Genomic DNA, 17,059 nt, shown 5'->3' with positions numbered 1-17,059 from the left:
GTTCCGCCACTTGTTCCCACAGGGTTTTTTTTGAGATTGGAACGTTAAAAATGCCTTACGAGGCCATTAGCTGAGGGTGGGCTCTGGTGAGGCTTTCAGGAAGCAGGGGACCAGAGCTGGGACTCCCCCACTGGGTGCAATCCCCCCCCCATTATATGGGTCCCACCATCTGTACGGGGTCTCCCCAGTGGGCCTGGGTGTGCAAAGGGCCAGGCTGGGGCAGCGCCCACAGCCCGGGCTGGCGAGGCCAGTCAAGGCCTGTGTCAGGAGCAGCCGTGTCCCCCCACCAGACATGCAGCCACTGCTAACCCTCTGCCCCCCAGCTCTTCCCCGTCCCTGCAGCCTGAGCCACAGCCCCCATCCCAGCCCTGCCCCCATCTCCGCTCCTGCCCCACAGTCCCTGGCCTCCCAGCTCTTCCCAGCCCCCCAACTGATCCTGCAGCCCCCCATTGCTCTGTTTCTCCCCCCCTTACCCCTGGGACTGGGCACGCACGTTGCTCTGTAGAATTAACCTCAAGGTTTTGGCTCCAGCAGCTGATACCCCCCTGCGTCACCCCCAAAACGCCACCTTGCTGCTGGGGTGCAGCATCAGCTGCCAGTAACCCTGCTGGAGCTGCCGAAACCAGGCCCTTTGATGTGATTATCCTCCTGCCTGACCTGACAGCCAGAGCTGGGGGGTGCTGGGGAGGCAGGGAATGGGGCAGGGGGCTGGGCAGAGGAAGTTCTCCCTTGGCAGGCAGGGCTGGCGGGGCACCGTGGGGCAGGGAGCGGGGTAGGGCACTGGGCAGGGGACATTCTCCCTTGGCAGGCAGGGCTGGGTGCTGGGGAGGCGCCGTGGGGCAGGGAGCGGGGTTGGGGGCTGGGCAGGGGATGCTCTCCCCTCACAGGCAGGGCCGGGCACCAGGGGGTGCTGTGCTGCCCCGCCCTGTCTCCCAGCCAAACTGTAAACTGGGCTTTCCCTGCTTAGCAGGAGCCTGGTTAGGCAGCTCCAACTACAGCTGACAGGTGTGGGGGGGGGGGGGGTCCCAGGGGAGCTCCCCCTCCCCCCCGCCTCTGTCCATTAACCTCCCATCAGCTGCCTGGCCAGAGAGCAGATGAATAATTAATAATCAACAGGCACAGATGGTGCAAGCTCCAGGGGGAGCCCAAGGCAGGGCTGGCAGGGGCTGCGGGTCGGGAGCGAGGGGCACCGGCGGGGCTGGGGGGAGCCCAGGGCCGGGCTAGCAGGGGCTGTGGGTCGGGAGCGAGGGGCACCGGCGGGGCTGGGGAGAGCCCAGGGCCGGGCTAGCAGGGGCTGCGGGTTGGGAGCGAGGGGCACCGGCGGGGCTGGGGGGAGCCCAGGGCCGGGCTAGCAGGGGCTGCGGGTCGGGAGCGAGGGGCACCGGCAGGGCTGGGGGGAGCCCAGTTGGGAGTGAGGGGAATGGGGGCCTGGCTTCATTTAAATCTTCCTTTAATTCCCCCTCCCCTCCCAGAACTGAAGGCCCATCACTTATTCATCCAGCTGCCTCCACGGCATCTTTCACCTCCCACCCCTCCTGCCTCCTGAGGCAGATGCCAGAGTGGGGCCGGGCACAGGCCCCGAATCCCTCCCGCCCCATCTGAGGCAGAGTGAAATTTCCGCCCTGACCCATCCCGGCTCCAGCAACGGCACCAGCAAGCAGCTCCTCCTGGGAGAGAAACTGCCCCTCTTCCTGCCCTCAGCAGTATTAGCGGGGAAGCCCTCGCCTCCTGGGTCCTGGGCCTGTTCTGTTCTTTTCCTGTTGTCCAGTGGCAGGCAGTTCCACGGGCTGGTCGAGCATCACGCTTCAGTCAGATTTGGACAGCAGCCCTCATGCTGGCGTGCGGTGTTAGAACTCTCCCCTCTAGCCCTGCTCTGTTGGGGGGGGTCACTGACGGGGACACCCCAATCTCCGTCAGGGGGGATGTCTGTGCAGCACCCCCTGCATGGTAGATGAGCCCCCCCAACACAATGATCCAGTTCCGGGGGGGGAGGGGGTTTGGGGTTTTTTTCAGCACTTTAATTAGCAAAAGAAAAGTTAATTATAAAATGAACAGAGAAAACGGCCGCGTGGGAGCAGGGGAAAGGGTCTGTCCTGCCTCCCCCAAATCTCGAGGGGGAGCCAGGCCCCCACTCCCCGAGCCCACAGGCAGCACGACTATTTACACAGATATCGGGGGGGGTTACACTGAAATTTCTTACACCCGGGACTAAATTTACACCGAACCCCCCGAGACTCAATAAATTATTCAGTAATTAAGGCACCACGCTGCCGGGAAAGGGGGCGCTGGGGAGGGAGTCTCTGAGACAAGGGGGTGCTGGGGGGGAGAAGGGCTGGGGGGGGTCCCTGGAACATGGGTTAAATCTCCAATTCCCATTGTCACTGTCACCAAAACAAGAGGCAAATTCCAACAGCTATTGGGGGGGGGCTGTACAGGGGTGAGGGGGGGCTCCTTTCAGCTGCTGGCCTGGGGATGCATTGGGGGGCTGGGAGGGATTATTGGGGGGCTGGGGGAGGGGGTCATACAGTATTGGGGGCTGTACAGTTTTGGGGGTGGGGGGTCGAGTATTGGGATGGAAGGGGGGGTCAACGCTGTAGCTCAGCCAGATCCACCCCCCCAGCACTGCCCCCCGTTGCACCCCCCCAATCACCACCAGCAGCCCCTCTGGGTTATTGCTACGAGGCCCGGTCCTGGTGGCATTGGGCATCGTCCCACCCAGAACCACTGCCCCCAAAAGTCAGCCTGCCCCTGAGCCAGGGGTCGAAGGTCACGTCTCCCCGCAGGAGGTCGAAGGTCGCACCGGCTGACCGTGGGGGCTGTCTGTGGGGCCAGCCCCTCTCAGCTGCTGGTGGAGACCAAGGCAATGACCTGCTCCAGCCGCTGGCGCAGCTGCTGCTTCCGGCAGCTCCCGTCCCGGTCCAGCGCCGTCAGCACCTGTGGGCGAGGGTCAGGGTCAGGGGCGCCCGGGGGTGCTGCTAGCACCCCAGGGACTGGTCGAGCTCCCCCAGCGCTGGGGGGGGCTGCGGGGGGGGGCAGGGGCTCTCGCCTCCTGCCGGTAGCACCCCAGGGACTGGTCGAGCTCCCCAGCGCTGGGGGGGAGCTGCGGGGGGGGCAGGGGCTCTCGCCTCCTGCCGGTAGCACCCCAGGGACTGGTCGAGCTCCCCAGCGCTGTGGGGGGGCAGCGGGGGGGCAGGGGCTCTCGCCTCCTGCCGGTAGCACCCCAGGGACTGGTCGAGCTCCCCCAGCGCTGTGGGGGGGCAATGGGGGGATGGGGAGGTGGGGAGCAGGGGGTTGTGGGGGGGCAGCGGGGAGGCAAGGGCTCTCGCCTCCTGCCAGTAGCACCCCATGGACTGGTCGAGCTCCCTCAACGCTGGGTGGGGTTGCCGAGGGGGATGGGGGGGGAGCAGGGAGGCTGGGGGGGGGAGCAGGGAGGCTGGGGGGGCAGGGGGCGGCAGGCGCTCTCACCTCCTGCCGGTAACGCCCCACGTACTGGTAGAGCTCCCCCAGTGCCCCCAGTGTGTTGAACTCCCCGGCGTGGAGCCGCGACTGCTCCCCCAGGTAGGCATCCATGTCCTGGTCGCTGATGGGAGCCATCCTGGCGATGTCCCGGTAGTACCTGGGGGGCAGGGGGTGAGGGGGGGCAGGGTCACCTCCCCCACACTGCTCCTTCCCCCCCCCCAGCCCTGTTACCATGTCTGCCCCCCACCCCTGCGTCCAACGCCCTTCCCCCCACTGTTCCTTCTGCCACACCCCCATTACCTCATCGGTCCCCCCCGTATCCCAGCGCCCCTCCCCCCACAGCGCCCCCCACCCCTGTATCCCAGTCCCCTTCCCCACTGCCCCTCCCCCCACAGCCTTGTTACCCCATCTGCCCCTCAACCCCTGTATCCTGGAGCTCCTTCCCCGCTTCTCCCTGCATTGGGGAGACCCCTGCATCACCCACTCCCTCATCACAGACCCTCCCCTGCCCCCCACTCCCTCCTGCAGTGTGCCCCCAGCTCTCACTGCCCCCTCACCGCTCCACCCAGCCGCGGTAGCCAGGCAGGTCCTTGGCGTAGAGCAGTTTGGTGGAGGGCGAGTCCTTGCCCAGGCGCTGGGGTGACGTGGAACACGAGTCCATGAACGTCTGGGCCACCACGGAGAGACACGCGTCCGTGATGCTGCTCTTGTGCACGTCGAACACGAACTGCGGGTTCTTGATCACGTTCACCCAGAACCGCAGGGGCAGGCTGGGGGGTCAGGGGGTCAGAGAGTGCCAGAGACCCGCCCTGGGACCCCCCTGGCCCTCCCCAACACCTTCCCAGCCCCCCTACACCCTGATCACGTTCACCCAGAACCGCAGGGGCAGGCTGGGGGGTCAGAGGATCAGAGAGTGCCAGAGACCCCCCCAGGACCCCCCCGGCCCTCCCCAACACCTTCCCAGCCCCCCTACACCCTGATCACATTCACCCAGAACCGCAGGGGCAGGCTGGGGGGTCAGAGAGTGCCAGAGACCCCCCCGGGACCCCCCGGCCCTCCCCAACACCTTCCCAGCCCCCCTACACCCTGATCACGTTCACCCAGAACCGCAGGGGCAGGCTGGGGGGTCAGGGGGTCAGAGAGTGCCAGAGACCCCCCCGGGACCCTCCCGGCCCTCCCCAACACCTTCCCAGCCCCCCTACACCCTGATCACGTTCACCCAGAACCGCAGGGGCAGGCTGGGGGTCAGAGAGTGCCAGAGACCCCCCCCGGGACCCCCCTGGCCCTCCCCAACACCTTCCCAGCCCCCCTACACCCTGATCACGTTCACCCAGAACCGCAGGGGCAGGCTGGGGGTCAGAGAGTGCCAGAGACCCCCCCCGGGACCCCCCCGGCCCTCCCCAACACCTTCCCAGCCCCCCTACACCCTGATCACGTTCACCCAGAACCGCAGGGGCAGGCTGGGGGGTCAGAGCCCCCGAGTCCCTCCAGGCCCCTCCGGGGGTCTCACCAGTTGCTCTTCCAGGTGTGCCGCACGTCGGGGTCACTGATCTGGCGCCGATCCGCCTGCTCGTCCAGAAAGTCGAACATGTACTTGATGGGCAAGGGCAGGGCGCTGGCCCGGTGCGCCGTGCTGAACAGCGTCTCGAACAGGTCATCCACGAACTTCTGCAGCGTGCCCTGGGGGCGCCGGGGGTCAGACTGGCCCGGGCCCCCCTGCCACACATGGCCCTGCCCCCTCTCGCATACTCCCCACCCTGGCCCCTGAGCCCTGGCACAGCCCTGCCCCGCTGCATGGCCCCCAGTCCCTGAGGCCTGGTACAGCCCTGCCCCGTCCCCGCGCATGGCCCCTGCCCCCCCCACAGCCCCTGTCCCCCTCTTCATGGCCCCTGGCCCTCCGAACCCCAGCACAGCCCTTGGACACCACCCCCACACCCCAATACCCCTCACCCAATGACATGACCCCCCCAGGTCCCTGCACCCCGTACCTTGGTGGCCAGGAGCCGGGTGAGGTAGATCTCCGACACCATCTTGCTGCCCCCCTCCTTGGGGTCGCCCAGTGGATCGTGGCTGCGGACGAGGTGCCAGAGCCGGGTGCCCCCATCGCGCTCGGGGCTCAGCATGGGGGCGCGGGAGCGGAGGCTGTCAGGGCTGCTGGATGGCCGCAGGAGGCTCTCTGGGGTGGGGGGACAGGTCATGGGGAGGTAGGTGTCGGAGCCCCAAGTCCACTGCCTAATCCAGAGCCCCTGCGCGCCCTCCCTGCCAATCCAGCAGCATGGGGGGAGCACTTTGACTACCCCCCACCCGTCTGGTCTGGATGGGATAAGGGGCTGGGGGGATCAGGGCGGGTCTTCTGCTTGGGGCAGGTAGGGCCTGGGGGGTGGGGGCTGAGCAAGGTGTCTGGGATGTGGGGGGCAGCCACTCCCCCCAGCTCCCCAAGTCCCAGCCCCACCCTCCCCCAAAGCCATGTCACTCTCAGCAGCACAGGCCCCCTTGCAGGCCAGGGGGAGGGGCTGGTCTCTGTGGGGCTGGCGGGGGGCGGGGAAATGGGTGGGTCTCTTGGGAGGTCCAGGGGGCCTTACCGTAGCGGCTCAGCGAGCGGCTGAAGGTGCAGGAGTTGGGCAGGTTGCACCCCGAGACCTGCCGGGGCGTCAGGGCCACCTTGGAGCCATCGGTCACCTGGGGGAGAGGCAGCAGGTGAGGGGGGCGGGGGGAAGTCTGGGAATGACATGGGAGGTCCCTGCCCCAGTGCGCTGCTGCAATTCCAGGCAGGGTGTGGGGTAGGGATGGTGGTTTGGGTGCGGGGGCGCTGTCCCACATGGTTTGGCCCAAGCACATTGACACATTTCCATTTGGGGTGTGGATGGGGGGGAGCAGGAGGCTCTGGGAGGAGCAGAGGGCTCTGGGAAGGAAGTGGGGGGAGCAGGGGCTGGGGGGGTCAGTGGGGCGCTCTGGGGGGTCCCCGCCCCTCCTGGTAATGCCCCAGCGTGTTGAGCTGTTTCCAGTTGTCGTGTGGATGAGGAGCAGGGAGCTATAGGGGGCTCTGAGGGGCAGTGGGGGGCTCTGGGGGGTCCCTACCCCACCTGGTAGTGCCCCAGAGTGTTGAGCTGTTTCCAGTCGCCCTCAATGCGGCTCGTCGCATCCTCGTCCTGCAGGAGGGTTCGGCCCGAACGGCCCTGGTACCACTCTGGGAACGGGGGGTGGGGAGAGTGTCAGACCCCCAAATACAGCCCCAACCCCATCAAACACTCCTTGGGCAGCAATACCTGCCCCACGCCTTCCAGCCTCCCCTGGGGCAGCCTTGTACCCGTAGCCTCCCTCCTTTGTGCCTCCTACATACCCCACAGCCCTCTGGGCTGCAAAGCCCCCATTACTCCCTTCCCCAGTGCCTCCCCACTGCGTTCCCAACTCCGTGTCGTCAGACCGGGGGCACTGGGAATAGGGGACTCCCCTGTACCCCCCGTGCCCCCCATATTCTCAGCTCCATGTCATCAGCCCGGGGGTGCTGGGAATAGGGGACCCTCCTGCCCCCTATGCTCCCCCGTACCCAGCTCCGTGTCGTCAGCCCGGGGGCGCTGGGAATAGGGGACCCCCCTGTACACAGCATCCAGCAGCTTCTCCTTGGCCTGGGTGATGGTGTCGCAGTTCAGCACCTTGACGGGCACTTCGGGGCCACCGGGGGGGTCGGGGCTGGCACAGTACAGCGTCTGGGGGGAATGGCAGGTCAGGGGGGTCCCTCCTGTTTGAGCTCCCCCCCCCCCGAGGTAGGAGTTAGCGCCTCCCCTCCACTTTCCCCTCTTCCAGCCCCCATCCCCTGGAGTTACTAGCAGAGGTGTGACTTGGTTTCTCCGCCTCCAGACTTTGCTCCCTCCCTCGGGGCATAGAATCATATAATATCAGGGTTGGAAGGGACCTCAGGAGGTCATCTAATTCAATCCCCTCCTCAAAGCAGGACCAATCCCCAATTTTTGCCCCAGATCCCTAAATGGCCCCTGTCATAACTATAAAGGGAAGGGTAACCACCTTTCTGTATACAGTGCTATAAAATCCCTCCTGGCCAGAGGCAAAACCCTCTCACCTCTAAAGGGTTAAGAAGCTAAGGTAACCTCGCTGGCACCTGACCAAAATGACCAATGGGGGGACAAGATACTTTCAAATCTGGAGGGGGGGGGCGGACAAAGGGTCTGTCTGTGTGATGCTTTTGCAAGGAACAGATCAGGAATGCAGCCTTACAACCCCTGTAAAGTTAGTAAGTAATCTAGGTAGAAACGCGATAATTTCCTTTTGTTTAATGGCTGGTAAGATAAGCTGTGCTGGAGGGAATGTAGATTCCTGTTTTTGTGTCCTTTTGTAACAAGGTTTTGCCTAGAGAGATTCTCTTGTGTTTTGAATCTGATTACCCTGTAAGGTATTTACCATCCTGATTTTACAGAAGGGATTCTTTTACTTTTCGTTAAATTAAAATTCTTCTTTTAAGAACCTGATTGATTTTTTCATTGCTCTTAAGATCCAAGGGTTTGGGTCTGTGTTCACCTGTACCAACTGGTGAGGATTCTTATCAAGCCTTCCCCAGGAAAGGGGGTGTAGAGCTTGGGGGGATATTTTGGGGGAAGACATCTCCAAGTGGGCTCTTTCTCTGGTCTTTGTGTAAGACGCTTGGTGGTGGCAGCATAGAGTTCACGGACAAGGCAAAGTTTGTACCTTGGGGAACTTTTAACCTAAGCTGGTAAGAATAAGCTTAGGGGGTCGGTCATGCAGGTCTCCACATTTGTACCCTCGAGTTCAGAGTGGGGAAGGAACCTTGACAGCCCCCTCAAGGATTGAACTCACAACTTTGGGTTTAGCAGGTCAATGCTCAAACCACTGAGCTATCCCTCCCCCCTAAACCATGGGTGGGGGAATGACACATGCCTGGAGCCCCCCGCAAGCAATTCCTCCCCAGTACTGGGTGTCAGGGGCGAAATGAGATTTTGGAGGGCTGCCAGAGACACAGACAGGGGGACACAGGGTCGGAGGGAGGGCCCCCGGACCCCTTGGGAGATGCGTGGGGGCCAGAGGCTCCCCAGGGCTCCAATAACACCTGGGGCACGGCCCAGCGCCTGGGCAAATTGGGTACCCCGGCCCAACACCCCACCCCTCCTGCCCCCTGCTCCGACTGACCAGGGTCTTGTAGTCGATCTGCTGGCGGATAAGCTTGTCCTCACTCAGCGAGTACCGCGCCTCCCCCGTCACTGCATCCATCGGCCCCTTCTCCATCTGCTGCTTGATGGCACAGAACAGCAGGAACAGTGGCTCCCCGGCGCACTCCTGGGGGGGCATTACTGCTGAGAACCCAGGCATCTAGGCTCCCAGTCCTCCCTGCTCTAACCACCAGCCCCCGCTCCCTTCCTAAAGGGAGGAAGAGAACCCAGGAGTCCTGGCTTGCAGCCCCTTGCTCTGACCACCAGAGCCCACTCCCCTCCCAGAGCCGGGAGAGAACCCAGGTGTCCAGGAGGGTTCCCAGCCCCCGCCCCCTCTCACCTTCAGGAACCGATGCAACAGGAAGGTGAACCAGTTTGTCAGCATCTTCTCAGCCACCGACTCCGTTCTGGAGAAGGGAGAGAAGCAGGGACTCAGGAGTCCGCGTTACTGTGGGTCACGGGGGGTGTCCCTAGGGGGCTCTCACCTGGGGAGCACGTGGCTCAGCAGGTTCCCTGTGGCAGGATGGGGGTCCAGGGAAACAGGTGGGTTCAGGGAGGTCCTGGGGGGGTCAAAAGGGGCCCCAGGGGGGTCCCAGGGGAATGGGGGGTCCCAGGCAGTCCTGGGGGTTCAGGGAGGTCCCGGGTGGGTCCAGGGGGATGGGGAAGTTCAGGAGGGTTCAAGGAGGTCCCAGGGGAGTCTGGGGAGTTCCAGGGGAATGGGGCAGGTCAGTGAGGTCCTGGGGAACGGGGCGGTTCAGGGGTCCCAGGGGAAAGGGGAGGTCCCAGGGGAACAGAGGGGTTCCAGGCCCCACCTGCGCAGCAGCAGCTTGGGATGGGCCCGGTTCTGCAGATTCTTCTCTATGAGGTCGGCCAGCAGCTGCTTGAGGACGCCGGTGGCGTAGTCCAGCCGGCCTTGCAGGGCCACCAGTGTGAGGGAGGCCACGGCCCCCCGGTCCCGCATGGAGAACCCGCGCTGCCCCTCCAGCGCATGGATGAAGGTCAGCAGGAAGGGCCGGAGGTGCAGGAGCTGCCCAAAGAGCCGCAGGCCCCGCTCCGCCCCGGGGGGCGCCTGCAGGGGGCACGGGGTGAGACACAGCCTCCTGGCCTCCCCCACTCTGCCCCCCAGCCCAGCCCCCTGCTCTGCCCCCCCGCGCCCCCGGCCCAGCCCCCGCTCACGTGGCCATGGCGCAGCAGCGGGGGCTCCTCGCCAGGAAACAGCACCCGCAGGGCGTACGTCCGATAGTCCAGGAACGGGATCTTCACCCCGTCCAGGTTGTTCGTCAGCTCGTTGATGTCGGTCTGCAACTCTGCAAAGGCTGGGGGGCGGGGAGGGGACCCTCAATCTGTCAGTCCCCCCCAACCCTGCCCTTCCCCCGTGCAGGGGCAACTGCTTGCCCCCCATCCCAGTGTCTCCTGCCCCCTAACTCAGCACCTGCCAAGCACCACAGCAGGACCCCCTGCCCCCAGCCCCACCCTCCCTGTGCTCCTGCCCCCCAGCCCAGCCCCCTCGTCTTAGCCCCCTCTGCCCAGAGCCCCAGCCCCTTTCCCAGTCCCCCCCTTCCTCCCAATCCGTACCCAGGGCCCTCTCTGCCTCCCATCCCTCCCCCACCCTAGCTCCATCCTTGGGCTCTACCTTCCAGCCCCCCCCGCTCTGCCCCCCACCCCATCCCCCTCCCCCTTGCACTCCACCCCCCCATGCTCCCTACACTCCAACCCGCTCTCTGCACTCCTGCCCCCCCCCTGCCCCCCAGCCTCACCCTCCTTGCACTCCAGCGCGACCCGTGACTCCAGATTGTCCATCTGCAGTTGCAGCCGCTTGAGGGTTCGGTCGGCGTCCCGGGTCTTGCGCTTGTAGGCGACCAGCACCCCGATAATGGCCAGGAGCAGCAGGGACCCCCCTGCACCCAGCCCCACTAGTGCCCCCAGAGGCAGGGCCGCCTCAGGGTAGATGTGCAGGGAGCCGGGAGAGAAGGACAGGCCCCCAACCAGAATCTGGAACGAGGGGAAGCAGTGGAGGTTAGACAGTGGGGTGCCCCCAACGTCCCAGGAACAAACCCCCCAGAATGTGGGAGGGGGAATCAGGGGCACCTCCACATTTTGGCAACCCCTCCAGATCTGCAATGGGAGGGCACAAATTCCCCCGTGGATCTGATGTGACAACCCCCTCCCAGCCCCCCCACTCAGTCTGTCCCCCCAGAATGCACCACACAGATGTAACCTTGCCCCATAGCCCCCCAAGAGGGTCTGCTCACTCCCCCACTCTCCCTTGACCTCTGATCCGCCCCCCGTGTCCCACCCCCACACCACAGAGCGAAGGGCTGCCCCCCTGCCAGACACATGCCCCCAGGCCCACCCCGTAGGGAGCCCCGGCTGTGCCCCCCTTCTCCCCAGCAACTCACTGTGACCAGCTGCTCCCCTGTCTGGCTGGGCGAGTCGCACAGTAGCTGGGTCTCTGACACCGTCAGGGCGCAGGGCTCCCCCCCAATCAGCACCGTGTAGTTCAGACGGGCCCCCCCCACAGCTGCCGGGATCAGGTTCCTGCCCTGGGGGTGGTGGGACAGTGAAAGGGGGAGGGAGATTGGACCCAGACATCCAGGCCAGACACAGCACCCGTGGTGCCGCTCACTCCCAACCCACAGCCCCCTTCTAGCCCAGCCCCGGGCTCCCCCCAGCCCTGCCAGTGCCCCTCACTCCCGACCCGCAGCCCCTGCCAGCCCGGCCCCGGGCTCCCCCCACAACCCTGCCGGTGCCCCTCACTCCCGACCCGCAGCCCCTGCTAAGCCCGGCCCCGGGCTCCCCACACAACCCTGCCGGTGCCCCTCACTCCCGACCCGCAGCCCCTGCCAGCCCGGCCCCGGGCTCCCCCCACAACCCTGCCGGTGCCCCTCACTCCCGACCCGCAGCCCCTGCTAAGCCCGGCCCCGGGCTCCCCCCACAACCCTGCCGGTGCCCCTCACTCCCGACCCGCAGCCCCTGCTAAGCCCGGCCCCGGGCTCCCCCCACAACCCTGCCGGTGCCCCTCACTCCCGACCCGCAGCCCCTGCCAGCCCGGCCCCGGGCTCCCCCCACAACCCTGCCGGTGCCCCTCACTCCCGACCCGCAGCCCCTGCTAAGCCCGGCCCCGGGCTCCCCACACAACCCTGCCGGTGCCCCTCACTCCCGACCCGCAGCCCCTGCCAGCCCGGCCCTGGGCTCCCCCCACAACCCTGCCGGTGCCCCTCACTCCCGACCCGCAGCCCCTGCTAAGCCCGGCCCCGGGCTCCCCCCACAACCCTGCCGGTGCCCCTCACTCCCGACCCGCAGCCCCTGCTAAGCCCGGCCCCGGGCTCCCCCCACAACCCTGCCGGTGCCCCTCACTCCCGACCCGCAGCCCCTGCTAAGCCCGGCCCCGGGCTCCCCCCACAACCCTGCCGGTGCCCCTCACTCCCGACCCGCAGCCCCTGCTAAGCCCGGCCCCGGGCTCCCCCCACAACCCTGCCGGTGCCCCTCACTCCTGACCCGCAGCCCCTGCCAGCCCGGCCCCGGGCTCCCCCCACAACCCTGCCGGTGCCCCTCACTCCCGACCCGCAGCCCCTGCTAAGCCCGGCCCCGGGCTCCCCACACAACCCTGCCGGTGCCCCTCACTCCCGACCCGCAGCCCCTGCTAAGCCCCTCTTCCCCCCATACCTTGAGGACGACGTGGGAGCCGGGTTTCACCTCCAGCACCCCGGCAGGGCCGAAGGGCTCAACCTGGGGGTCGGGGTAGTAGGTGAAGGCTGAGTGGTTGAGGGTTCGAGCCGCCTGGACGTGGTCCAGCAGGAAGCCGAATTCGTCAGGGGAGGCCCCCCGCAGGGGCAGCTCCCGCCCCCCCAGCACAATGCCGGGCGCCTGGCACAGCATGAGCGAGTCATTCAGCACCCGGCAGCTCTGGGGGGAGGCAGAGGGTCAGTGGGGGTGGCTGGGAATGGGGGGGAGGGACAGGGCTCGGGGGGGCGGCAGCTCGGAGGGCGGGTTCAGCTGGCCATCATGGGTGGCTGGGAATGGGGGAGTGGGACAGGGCTCTCGGAGGGGGGCAGCATGTCAGGGGGTTCAGCAGGCTGGCGGGGTCAGCGTGGGCGGCTGGCAACGGGGGACAGCTTGGGGGTGGCTGGGAATGGGAGGGGCAGAAGCTGGGGGGGCAGCATGTTGGGTGGTTCAGTGGGGAAGGCACAGGGTACAAGCCGGGGGGCGGTGATCCATGGGGGTGACAGCAGGGAGAAGTTATGGGTTTGTCAGTATGGGGGGGGAAGAGGGGTATATCAGGAGACTCAGGATTCCCTTGCAGGAAACTGCCCCCCCAAAAAACTGTCCCCACTTCCCCCCACCTCACTCAGTTCCCCTGCCTCCCGCTGCGTCCCCTTCCCCCGCCCTCCCTCCCGCTCGCCATGAGGGCACAACTCACGTTGACGGTTTCGACGCCCCCATACACGGCTCGGACGCGCGGCTCCTGGATGCTCAGCAGGCGGGTCCCGGTCACCGTCAGACTAGTGCTGCCGCTGGGGGGGGGGGGAAGACATCAGCCCCCCCAGGGGGATGCAGCTTTGGGGGGGTGAGTGCTGGCATGGGGGGTGGCCCGTTGGACTGTGACACGTCTCCCACCATTGGGCCGTATCGTCCGTGTCTCCCCCCCCACGGCTACCCTGCGCCCCGCTCGGATGCCGGGGACCCCGCCCAGCCCAGCTCAGTGCCAGCAGCGGGATGCTCGTCCTAGGCCAAACACTGGGTCCCAGCCGGGCTGGCGCCGGAGGCTGTGACGAAGTGGGGGGTTTTCTTGTTTTTAACTTGTTTTCCAGGGGTTTGCATGCAGAGGGGGTGGGACTCAGTTTCCCTGCGTATTACCGGTTTAACAAGGGGATGGGAGAGGGAGTTTGTTGTTACAGAGGACCAGTGAGGGAACTTGGGACCCTGGAGAATGGAGACCCCAGCGACTGGTGACTGGGGTCCAGCGGGCCAGCTGCCGGGTCTGGTCAGTGGGAGGACAATGGGCTGCAGAGAGAGGACCCAGTGTTCTGACCAGGCAGTTCCAGCCAGAGGGGCCAGAGGACAGAGGAGAGGAGAGGGGGCCCAGGCAACTTGTTTACCTGGAGAGAAGACAATGGACAGAGGGGGGGCTTGGGGCCGGTGAGATCAGATGCCCAGCGGGGAAGCAGGGGGGCTCTGGGCTGGAGAGAGGGAGCAGGCAGAGCCCAGCTGGATGCAGGGGAGACTGCGATGTGCTGGGCTGAGGCGGGCCAGGCCTGAGGCCCAGAGAGTTTCCTATGCTGGGTTCAGATGCTCAATAAACCCTGCTGCTTTATGCTGGCTGAGTGTCACTCCAGTCTAGAGAACAGGGGGGCGTTATTCTCTCTGGGTGTGGAGACCCCGGGGGTCCAGAGCGAGTGGACTCCCTGAGGTGTCCCACGGCAGAGACAGACATGCTAAGGCTCAGAGCGTGCAGCTCCAGGAGGCGGAGGGGCTGGACCCCCGAGAAGGGCTGTTGCACTGAAGGGGGTTCCCCATGGACCACATGGGGCCAAGAGTGGGTGCGACCTGTGAGTCCATGACAGAGGCTGTGTGGGGGATGGGGTGGAGCCGGGGGGCAGGTTCTGCAGCTCATCTCCCTGGCTGAGCAGGGCCCTGTGGGGAGCAGAGCCTGAGTGTGGGGTGAATGGACCAACGTGGTCTGAGGTGACGGCCCGGGACCAGAACTGGGACCAACCGGGACCGGATGGAGCCCCCTGGCCCTGCATGTGGTCCACCTCGGCAGACGTGGGTTATGTGAACCTGTTTCACAGGGGGTTCAAACGAGCTGGGAGTGTGGACAGGGGCACTGGGCACAGGAGGGCGGGAGAGGTTGCAAGGGGGCTGTGGGGGGAGGGGGCTGGGAGCAGGGGGGGGTTGGCAGGGGTGTGGGGCTCAGGGAGGAGGTGGGCGCAGTGGGGGGGTCAGCTGGGTGAGGGGGCTGGGAGTGGGGGGGTTGGCAGGGGTGTGGGGCTCAGGGAGGAGGTGGGCGCAGTGGGGGGGTCAGCTGGGTGAGGGGGCTGGGAGCGTGGGAGGGGGATGGGGCACAGGAGGGGAGGCGGGGGGCAATGGGGGTATAGGGGTGCAGTGAGCAGGGGGTCTCTTACTTGACAATGCTCCATTGGGGCTCAACGTGGGTCACAGCTGGGTCTGGGGCATAGTGGAAGATCAGGCTCGGGGGGCTGGTGGTGCCATTGGGGGGCCCAGGGAGGGCCAGGCTGGCACGGTCGATGCGAACACTGAGGGGGGCCGGACCAGGGCCCAGCGTGGACGGTGGGGTCAGGCAGACAATTTCCTCAGGCCCCCTCCTACCGGGGAAGGGAAAGTGAGAGACCCCCACAAATTCCCCTGTCCCACATCTCCCCACTGAGCCCTGACCTACCCACCCGCCTCCCAACATCCCCTAAAATTCCCACCACCTGCCTCCATACGACAACCCTAACCCCGCCCCCCATCCCTGTCCCTCCCCACATGCCCCCCGCCCCCCATCTCTGTCCCCCCGCCCACCCCCCCTTATCCCTCCACCCCCACGCCCTGCCCACCCCATCTCTCTGTCCCCCCTACCTGAGCAGCGGGCAGGGCGCCCCCTGCAATGAGATGTTGACGCTGCTGCCGGCGTCCAGATGGGTCCCAGTGAGGGTGACGCGGGTCCCCCCTGACACCGGCCCCCCCTTGGGGCTCAGTCCCCGCAGCCTGGGGGTCTGGGGCAGGAGACGGCAGTAATGGGGGTAAATGCACACACAGACCCCCTTTCCTCCCACCCCCCACAGCCCCCCATGACCCACAGCTACCCCTTCTCCCCACAGACCCCCACAGGGCACCACCCAGCCCCTTCTGCCCCCCACAGCTTCCCATGACCCACAACAACCTCTCCCCCACAGAGCCCAGGGGTCGCCCCCCAGCCCCCACACCCTCCCACTTCCCCCACAGACCCCCAGGGATCATCACCCAGCCCTCAAAGCCCCCCATGCCCCTCCCTCCCAGAATTCCCTCCCTCACAGACGCCCCCCCAGTACCACGAAGGTGAAGGGGTTCGGGGAGCGGGCCCGGTACTCGGCACTGCAGTCGCCCACACAGATCTCCACGGGGCCCGGCGGGGGGTCGGGCACCAGCGACTCCTCCATCTCGCACACCAGCCTGGGGGGGCGGGGACACAGGGGTCAGCCCCCCGGGTCCACCCCGCCAGCCCCTGCGTCCCAGCTCCCCCCACCCGGACTCCTTCCCAGCATCCCAGCTCCCCCCACCCAACCCCTCCCAACCCCACCCGCGTCCCAGATCCCCCCACGACCCAGCTCCCCCCACCTGACCCCTTCCTGCGTCCCAGCTCCCCCCGCCCGACCCCCTCCCAACCCCACCCGCGTCCCAGCTCCCCCCACGACCCAGCTACCCCTGCCGGACCCCTTCCCGCATCCCAGCTCCCTCCGCCCGACCCCCTCCCAACCCCACCCGCGTCCCAGCTCCCCCAACGACCCAGCTCCCCCCGCCTGACCCCTTCCCACGTCCCAGCTCCCCCCACGACCCAGCTCCCCCCGCCTGACCCCTTCCCGCATCCCAGCTCCCCCCGCCCGACCCCTTCCTAACCTGACCCGCGTCCCAGCTCCCCCCACGACCCAGCTCCCCCCGCCTCACCCCTTCCCACGTCCCAGCTCCCCCCGCCCGACCCCCTCCCAACTCCACCCGCGCCCCAGCTCCCCCCACGACCCAGCTCCCCCCGCCTGACCCCTTCCCGCATCCCAGCTCCCCCCGCCCGACCCCCTCCCAACCTGACCCGCATCCCAGCTCCCCCCACGACCCAGCTCCCTCCGCCCGACCCCCTCCCAACCCCACCCGCGTCCCAGCTCCCCCAACGTCCCAGCTCCCCCCGCCTGACCCCTTCCCGCGTCCCAGCTCCCCCCGCCCGACCCCCTCCCAACCCCACCCGCGTCCCAGCTCCCCCACGACCCAGCCCCCCCCGCCTGACCCCTTCCCTCATCCCAGCTCCCCCCGCCCGACCCCTTCCTAACCTGACCCGCATCCCAGCTCCCCCCACGACCCAGCTCCCTCCGCCCGACCCCCTCCCAACCTGACCCGCATCCCAGCTCCCCCCACGACCCAGCTACCCCCGCCTGACCCCTTCCCGCGTCCCAGCTCCCTCCGCCCGACCCCCTCCCAACCCCACCCGCGTCCCAGCTCCCCCCACGACCCAGCTACCCCTGCTCGACCCCTTCCCGCGTCCCAGCTCCCTCCGCCCGACCCCCTCCCAACCCCACCCGCGTCCCAGCTCCCCCCACGACCCAGCTACCCCCGCCTGACCCCTTCCCGCGTCCCAGCTCCCTCCGCCCGACCCCCTCCCAACCCCACCCGCGTCCCAGCTCCCCCCACGACCCAGCTACCCCTGCTCGACCCCTTCCCGCGTCCCAGCT

The 17,059-nt window shown here is 66.9% G+C and overlaps 1 protein-coding gene across 4 annotated transcripts in view; it reads right to left on the bottom strand.

Moving 5' to 3' along the window:
* Positions 1–1,996: 1,996 nt before the first annotated feature.
* Positions 1,997–17,059, bottom strand: part of PLXNA3 (plexin A3) — a 28,111-nt gene continuing 13,048 nt past the window's right edge. For 2 of the 4 annotated variants that reach the window (XM_073321633.2, XM_073321635.2), the window contains exons 14-32: positions 15,674–15,794; positions 15,222–15,358; positions 14,765–14,965; positions 13,060–13,153; positions 12,306–12,545; positions 11,039–11,182; positions 10,397–10,631; positions 9,816–9,955; positions 9,452–9,708; positions 8,980–9,046; positions 8,620–8,766; positions 7,007–7,166; positions 6,543–6,646; positions 6,042–6,138; positions 5,448–5,635; positions 4,970–5,139; positions 4,017–4,229; positions 3,466–3,616; positions 1,997–2,934 (exon numbers count right to left, since the gene is read on the bottom strand). In XM_073321633.2, the coding sequence (XP_073177734.1) occupies positions 2,839–2,934; positions 3,466–3,616; positions 4,017–4,229; positions 4,970–5,139; positions 5,448–5,635; positions 6,042–6,138; positions 6,543–6,646; positions 7,007–7,166; positions 8,620–8,766; positions 8,980–9,046; positions 9,452–9,708; positions 9,816–9,955; positions 10,397–10,631; positions 11,039–11,182; positions 12,306–12,545; positions 13,060–13,153; positions 14,765–14,965; positions 15,222–15,358; positions 15,674–15,794 (2,962 nt within the window). In that variant the 3' untranslated portion in view covers positions 1,997–2,838. The remainder of the gene's footprint in view (positions 2,935–3,465; positions 3,617–4,016; positions 4,230–4,969; positions 5,140–5,447; positions 5,636–6,041; positions 6,139–6,542; positions 6,647–7,006; positions 7,167–8,619; positions 8,767–8,979; positions 9,047–9,451; positions 9,709–9,815; positions 9,956–10,396; positions 10,632–11,038; positions 11,183–12,305; positions 12,546–13,059; positions 13,154–14,764; positions 14,966–15,221; positions 15,359–15,673; positions 15,795–17,059) is intronic. The other 2 variants (XM_073321634.2, XM_073321636.2) reach the window with 2 other exon arrangements.

Source organism: Lepidochelys kempii, chromosome 23 (genome assembly GCF_965140285.1).
Source record: "Lepidochelys kempii isolate rLepKem1 chromosome 23, rLepKem1.hap1, whole genome shotgun sequence".
In the NCBI taxonomy this organism is placed as follows: Eukaryota; Metazoa; Chordata; order Testudines; family Cheloniidae; genus Lepidochelys; species Lepidochelys kempii.
The sequence above is the reverse complement of the archived record's forward strand: the minus strand, read 5'-3'. Positions and strand labels throughout refer to the sequence as shown.